The sequence below is a fragment of the Bubalus bubalis genome, chromosome 3, assembly GCF_019923935.1.
Source record: "Bubalus bubalis isolate 160015118507 breed Murrah chromosome 3, NDDB_SH_1, whole genome shotgun sequence".
NCBI lineage: Eukaryota > Metazoa > Chordata > Mammalia > Artiodactyla > Bovidae > Bubalus > Bubalus bubalis.
The window spans coordinates 20757926-20765396 of record NC_059159.1 but is presented as its reverse complement, the minus strand read 5'-3'; the positions used below and the strand labels follow the sequence as shown (position 1 = coordinate 20765396).

At 52.9% G+C, this 7471-nt stretch overlaps 1 protein-coding gene across 2 annotated transcripts; it reads right to left on the bottom strand.

Annotated features, from left to right (window-relative positions):
* Window positions 1-258: 258 nt before the first annotated feature.
* On the bottom strand, window positions 259-4753 carry GHDC (GH3 domain containing). 2 transcript variants are annotated; one of them, XM_025280127.3, is made up of 10 exons: window positions 4625-4753; window positions 4313-4401; window positions 3858-4132; window positions 3437-3558; window positions 2661-3162; window positions 2067-2259; window positions 1867-1938; window positions 1657-1790; window positions 1281-1381; window positions 259-1037 (listed from the first exon to the last, which is right to left on the bottom strand). In XM_025280127.3, exons 3-10 carry the CDS (start codon window positions 4117-4119, stop codon window positions 819-821), a joined length of 1605 nt encoding a protein of 534 aa, XP_025135912.3. In that variant the 5' UTR covers window positions 4120-4132; window positions 4313-4401; window positions 4625-4753; the 3' UTR covers window positions 259-818. The 2 variants fall into 2 exon arrangements, with proteins under 2 accessions (XP_025135912.3, XP_006055815.3); XM_006055753.4 differs by having other exon boundaries at window positions 1281-1366.
* Between the last annotated feature and the right edge of the window lie 2718 nt (window positions 4754-7471).

Sequence of the window (7471 nt, the reverse complement as noted above, 5' to 3'; positions counted from 1 at the left end):
CCCCTCTGCACTTAGGGAAGGCTTGGGATGGGGAGAGGTTGGGGCGGGGTGGTTCAGTGTCTCCTAGGTTGACCTAGGCTGTGGTAGGGTTCCCCCAGGTCTCCAAGGGCACACACTCAGGGCCCACCCCAGTTTCGAGCAGAAGTTACAGGGAAAGCCCTGGTGTCCAGAACTGAAGCGGAGAGGGCAATCCAGGCTGCAGCAGGAGCAGAGCGAATGGGGTCCCTGGTTTCCCCAAAAGCAGACCCCAAGCCAAGATTCTGGGTGTAAGAAGTTTATTTGGCAGGTGACCCTAGAAAGCACGTGGGAGGAGGGACAGGAGAGACAGGAAGAAAACCAGTAAGAACCGTGTTAATGAGAGTGTTACCACTGCGGGCAACTGGTGGGGACCCTCGGAGGCAGATGCTACAGAATACACTTCAGAGTTGTTCTACTGAAGGATGACAAAGCTGAAGTCTGCGGTCACCAGCCCCTGCTCCATGCCAACCAGGGGTCACTCCTGGGAGCCTGAACTTTCAACGCTTCCAGCCTGCCTGGTGCACAGGCTAAGAAACACAGGCATTGCCAGCATGGATTGGAACTCCCGTGTCCTCTAGGGTGGGCTGGGGACTCCAGGCAGGGTGCTGCTGGTGTCTGCTCTGTCCTTGAAGTCAACTCCTCGGCCTGACCAGGTCGGGCCTCCCTAAGGGCAGCAGCTCTCATGGGCAGCTGTCAGCTGACACATGAAGACCCTGGCCAAGGGCTCCACATCCAGAGAGGCTCCAGAGGAAAGAGCGAGGCAGCCCATGGGGGTGAACGGGGCCGGGGCAGGCCTCAGCTCAGGACACCACCCTCCTCTGCAGGCACTGGGCCAGGGACCTGTGCCTGAGAACCCGGGGCATCTCCGGAGGGAAAGGGGCCGAGGGGCAGGCAGCGAGGGCTGCCCGCAGTTCCCTGAAGGCCCCCTGCCCCACCAGGTGGACTTGGGCGGGGCCCATGCTGCCCCGGAACCGCAGGTCCTTGTAGCGAGCGGAGGTTTCCTGAAGGCAGTGGTCAAGCTGGGAACAGAACGGCTCAAGTGAGGCTGGTGTGGGGCTCGGCGGTGTGTAGGGGAGGCGCGCACAGCTGTGCCCAGGTTGTGCGTGGCTAGAAGTTTCATGTGTACATGTGTGTCTGTGGGATTCAACCCTCCCTTCCCAGAGCTCCAGGGAGGTTCTCCTCCCCTCCCCCACCTCCCCGTGACACACGGGGCAGTGTGCAGAGTGAAGGGGACATTCAGTTTGTCTCTGTCTCCGGTTTACCTTGTCTCGATTTTCCTCTGACAAGTTCCTCAGCCCCTTCAGTGCCACAAATACCTCATAGTGGGGAGCGGAGCCCTCAGAGGAATCTGTGGACAAACTGCCTATTACAGACACACGTTTTGTGAATGGGGCATCTTCGAAAGCTCAAGCCCACTGCCCCTACTCCAAGGTTCATAGGGGAGAGAAGGAGTTTCTTGGCAAGGAGTGGGGTCAACGGACAAGAAATGGGTAGAGACTGCAGCAGGCAGATGGGGGTTAGATATGCGGAGGGACTTTTGTTAGGAGCAGCACAAAAGGCTGGGTCTTTCCTCCTTCCTAGAGGTCTCCCAGCGGGGTGGGTATGGGTGAGGGATAGTCAGCCAGTAGAAAAGCTTACCCAGAATCCTGCTCTCCACCCAGCCATGGTCCAACAGCTTGGCCCCCGGCCACTGCCCCACGGCCCGGCCCAGGGCCTCAGAGAACACGTGCTCACCAGTGTCTTCGCCTCGAACGCTCAGGGTCTGGCCCAGCCTGGGGAGAAGGAAGCAGGAGGCAGAGGAACCCAGGGCACGAGCATGGTCCCTCAGTGACCTGGGGGGTGACTTACCTGCAGATGAATTTGACGACCGGACACTGATTGTAGTCACCCGCTACCTGTACCACATCACCGAGCCGGCACCTGATGGGGAGTGGGGATGAGGTCAGGCCCAAGGGCCCATTAACTTCAACAGCATGCGCATGGCCTGTTAATCGGGTTCAGGCTCCCTGAGGCAGCGATTGGGGAGAGGTGGGCAGGCAGATGCTCACCTGGTGAGGCTGGCGTGGTTGGTCAACACCAGCTCGTACTCCTTGCCCTTCTGGGCCTCAGCCAGCAGGACAGTGGGGGTAGCCTCTTCCCAAGTTCCTTCCTTGAGTGGGAGCAGCTCAATAAAGGGGGCTCCAGGGGGCAGAAGGTACAGGCCATGGGGCTGCTCTGGCCACAGACTCAGGCCCAACACCCCTGTGGGGAGCAAGCAGCCTCTTCATTTGCTAGACAATCGCCCAGGCCCCAACCCTCTGCGCATCTGATCCCCCTGCTGCCCCTCCACTCCATCCTTCCCGGCTCCCCCAGGCTCAGTCCTCTGCTTCTAAGGCCCTAACTGGGAAGAGGCAGTGGTTCTGGAGGTGATGGACCTGAAGAAAATGCTGGTGTGGTATAAATCTGTGTAAGTCACTTAACCTCTCTGAGCCTCAGTTTTTTCATCTGTAAAATGGAGCTGGTGTTGGGGAGGAATCAATGAGATGACTATGGGGCTTGCTGCAGTTCATGGGGTCACAAAAAGTTGAACACAATTTAGCAACTCAACAACGACAACTTGGCAGCTAGCTGTGTGCCCCTCACCACCCTTGAGTCTTGCTGACCTCCAGAAGCAGCGTAAGCGGGTGAGAAGAAGGTGAGCCCTTGGCACCACAAGGCCCCCAGGGCGGCCACAGCCTCAGCCTGGCCTCCTGCGTCCAGAGTCACCACCACCTGCAGTTTTGGCCAGAGCCGAAGGGCCAGTCCTCGGGTTCCCTGCTCCAGGGCTTCCCGCAGCTTGGCTGCCCGTCTGGGGAGAGGTGCTCCTGGGTTCCCAGCAGCGATGGCCTCAGCCAGCTCTTCCCCATGGGCCTCCAGGTCCAAGAAGACATCTAGGAGCTCTGCTGCCGTCCCAGCTTCCAGAGCCCGCAGCCCTGGGGACCTCAGTGCCTCCAGGAGAAGGACCCTTGGGTCCTTGGCTCCAGTGGGGCTCACTTGGCCCAGGGCATGCCAAGGCCAGGGGAGGGGGTAGGGCCAAGGGGAGGAAGCAGTTACACGAGCCGTGCCTCCTGGAGCCAGCACTTCCGGGTAGGCCTTGTTTAGGGCTGCCAGACCCAGCAAGGTGGCCTGGAGGGAGAAAAGAGACAGTGTTGGCCCTGGGCCTGAGCCAGACCCTGAGCCCCAAGATATACTTTTATTTTTTGGTCACCAGGGATCGAACCTGCACCCTCTGCACTGAAAGCGGGGTCTTAACCACTGGACCATCATGGAAGTCCCCCAGTTTTGTTTTGAGGTTTTTGTTGCTGTTGTTGCTGTTTGCTTTTTTCCCATCCTGATGGGAGGCTTTGGCTCCACTTAGGGACCTTAGGGATGGGGTTAGGTTCCAGCCTTCCCCATTTACCTGCAGAGAGGCCTCGCCATGGTACCAGTTTGAGGTGGGGGACAAGGGCTGCCCGCCACTTTCTTCCTCCTGGGCCTGGCTGGCCTTGGTCAGAGGGAGATGATTCCGGAAGGTGCTTATATCTGTAGCCCCAAAGACATCATAAAATCCCCATGAAGCCACCGAGTTTCCCAAGGGTTCAAACCAGACTGGTGAGACCCTCGGGGAAGGAATCCAGAACAGGCCTGAGGGGAGAGAGGCTATCAGGGTCCAGGATGGCAAAATTCATTTTGAACAATCGGGCCTCAGTAGGTTCTCTGGGTCAGACCTCTCTCTGTGCTGGCAGTAGAAGGGGAAAGCGTGGTCTTTGGGTTCTGGAATCTGACTCTCCTGTGGGGTTTCCTTCTCTTTGGGCCACTTCCCCAGACCCTGGGAAACACACCTGTGCTCCCTCTGAGGGGACAGCGGGGACCCTGGGCTCCGCGCAGACAACGCCTCAGGGCCTGCTGCTGGCTCTGGCCCGCGTGCAACGTGCTCTGCGCTAGTCTCTTCTGCTGCCAGGCGGCTGCCCAGCGCAGAGCCCCCCACGTCACACAGTGCTGGAGGCGGACAAGCCAGGACCGCCTGGCATCCCGGGACCGTGGCCGCCACAGGAGCACGGCCAGTGGCAGCAGCAGCAACAGGGTCAGCAGCAGCAGCAGCATCTCCAAGCAGCTCCTGGAAGGAGGAAGGCCTCCAAGTACTGGTACTGCATGGAGGAGGGGAAACCCATTTCCTCCCCTCACTCTGCCCAGCACAGGAAAATCAAGTTTAAAGGGAAGTTGGGGAAGAAGCCTGGACTCCTGTCAGGCGCGTGATGTGGAGGAGACAACGGCAAGGCTTTGGGGTCACACTGACCTGACTTCGGATCCTGGCTCTGCCCCTGGTTAGCTGTCTGGCCCTGGGGCACTCAGTCAGCTGCTTTGAGCCCTGTACCCTTGCCCCATCTGTAAAATGGAAATAATGATACCCCTGAGAAGGAGCATGGAGGCCATGGCAGAGCACCTGGCTCAGAGCAGTTACTTAACTGATAACAGGTCTGGTCTACTCCCAAGAGGCTCTGCTCGGTCCAGGATCCACCCTGTCCCAGCATCGTGTCCCTTCCCCGCCACCCCCCACCCCCCCACAAGCCCTGAGCCCCCTAACAGTGGTTCCACGTCCCACAGGCACCTGTCACAGCCCACTTGTGCCTCTGCCTGGTACCCAGGGGCCCCTCAAGGCTCCGGAACAGCCTCAGTACACAGCTAGCCAGAAAGATGGAGCCCAGGCTTTAAGGGAAGTCCTGCCGCTGGGCCTGAGGGTGGAGCTGGAGGCGGGGTCAGGGGAGCTCTTAAAGGGACAGGTTGCCTAAGGGCCGCGGTGCTGGGAGGTGGCCCAAGCCTGCAGGAGGAGGGAAGTTACAGCCAGAGTAGAGTGGTCCATAGGGTTGCAAAGAGTCGGACACGACTGAAGTGACTTAGCATGCAGAGTGGTCCTCAGACTCGTGCCGGTGAAGGGAGAGAAATCTGAGTGCAGAAAAGAGTGTCTCAGATCAGCATGAGCGGGGAGTGGGCACATCCCATCCTGGAGCAGGTGCAAACGAGCACTGTCAAAAAGCAACATTTTTCCAATCTAGAATTGCCCTCCACAAAGGTAGTAGAGAAATAAAATCCTTTTGTTATTGAACAAACATTAAAGCAGCCTGCGACACATCACAGGCAAACTACTGGGACCGCGAAGACAGAAAAGAATCTCATTCTCCCCCATATTTTTTTGTAGTTATAATTTATTAACTTGTCATCCTGATTTTGTATGGGCTTACTTTCTTTTTTCATTTTATTACCTTTTTATTTTTAACTTTAAAAATATTTAATTGAAGTATAATTACTTTACAATGTTATGTTAGTTTCTACTGTACAACAAAGTGAATCAGCTATATGGATACATATACCCCCTCCCTGTTGAGCCTCCCTCCCTTCCCCCATCTCACCCCTCACCGACTCATCACTGAGCACCGAGGTGAGCTCCCTGTGCTATACAGCAGCTTTCCACTAGCTATCTGTTTTACACATGGTAGTGTATATATGTTGGGCTTCGCAGGTGGCGCTAGTGGTAAAGAACCTGCCTGACAATGCAGAAGACATAAGAGACACAGGTTCGATCCCTGGGTCAGGAAGAACTCCTGGAGGAGGTCATGGCAACCCACTCCAGTATGCTTTCCTGGAGAATCCCATGAACAGAAGGAGCCTGGCGGGGCTACAGTCCATGGGCTCACAAAGAGTCGGACATGACTGACGTGACTTAGCACGCATGCACACATTGTATATAAATGTTAGTGCTACTTTCCCAGGTCATCCTACTCACTCCTTCTCTGTGCATCTGCCTGACCGTTCTCTATGTCTGTGTCCTGCCAATAGATTCATCAGTATCACTCCCTTTTAAAGCTAGAGCCCAACAGATATAACCTGTTAACACATGTTCTCAAGATAAATAACTTTACCTGGTAATTGGGGTCCCCACCTGTGTTACTTTATTGGCTTTATCCCAGGCAACACAAACTTCTCCCATCTTTATGGCAAGAGGTAGTTTTGCAGCTTGGAGTAGGGTGCTCTCCAGAGCTCGGCTATCCCTGCTTATTCTGAAAGACTTGAGAAGCTGTGCTCAGGAAGGTGTTCTTCTATCCCACATGAAGCCCTCTCTCCCGCTGTGTTCTTCACCCAGGCTCTCAGACACTCTCCCTTCACCCTCAACTGCCTCACCATATTGCAGTCTCTCTTCTCAAAACTGAGCTTTTTAAACTTTTATATACTTATTTCTTTTTGGCCATACTGCTTTTGGGATCTTAGTTCCCTGATCAGGGATTGAACTAGGGTCCTTTAGCAGTTTAAGAACTGAGTCCTAACCACTGGGCCACCAGGGAATTCCCATCATGGCTTAACTCTTAAAGCGTGCAATTCAGTGGTTTCTAGTGTATTCATAGGTATGAATGCCAACAGTCAATTTTATAACATTTTCATCACCATGGAAGTAACCCTAGGTTCTTTAACTATTAATCCCCAATCCCTTCCCACCTTCCACCCCCCAGCCCTAAGCAACCACAAATCTACTTTCTCTGTATATAGATTCAACTATTCTGGATATTTCATGTAAGTGGAATCATATACTATGTGATCGTTTGAGTCTGGCTTCTTTCATTTAACATGTTTGCAAGGTTCTTCCATGTAGTTCATTCTTTTCATCACCAAATGATGTTTCAGCATATGGATGAAACTCATTTGATTATCCATTCATCAGTGGATAAACCTGGGTTATTTCTGCTCTTTGACTATTGTGTATATTGCTATTATGAATGCTAGTGTACAAGCTTTTCTGTGGATATATATCTTCATTTTTCTTGCATAAAAATGGAATGCAAGGGGTTCACTGTGTTCCAGTGAGTGGAATGGCTGGGTTGTATAGTAACTGGAACTGCTAAACTGGTTTCCAAGGTGGCTTCACCATTTTACATTCCCACCACCAGTATATGAGGGTTCCAGGTTCTCTACATCCTTGTCAACACTTGTTACTACCTGACCTTTTGATTATAGCTGTCCTGCCCTCCTCATTCATCCATTTGAGTGAGATTTTGCATTTTCCTAATGACTAACAATGTCCTACCTTTTTATGTGTTTATTGGCCATCTGTGTACTTTCTTGGGGAAATGTCTTATCAGATTCTTTACCCATTTTTAACTGGACCACTTGTCTTTTTATTATTAAGTTGTAAGAGTTCTTTATATATTTTATACACAAGTCCATATATCAGATATATATGATTTGTAAATATGATTTTTCTCCTATCTTATGGGGTATTTTTCCATTTTCTTTTTTTTGACTTGGAGTAAAAAAATCTTTTTAAATTTTTTAAAAATTTCATTTTTAAAAACTTGTTTTTTAACTGGAGTATAATTGCTTTACAATGTTGTGTTAGTTTCTGCTGTACAACATGAATCAGCTATAAATATACGTATATCCCTCTTGAGCCTCCCTGCCACCCCAG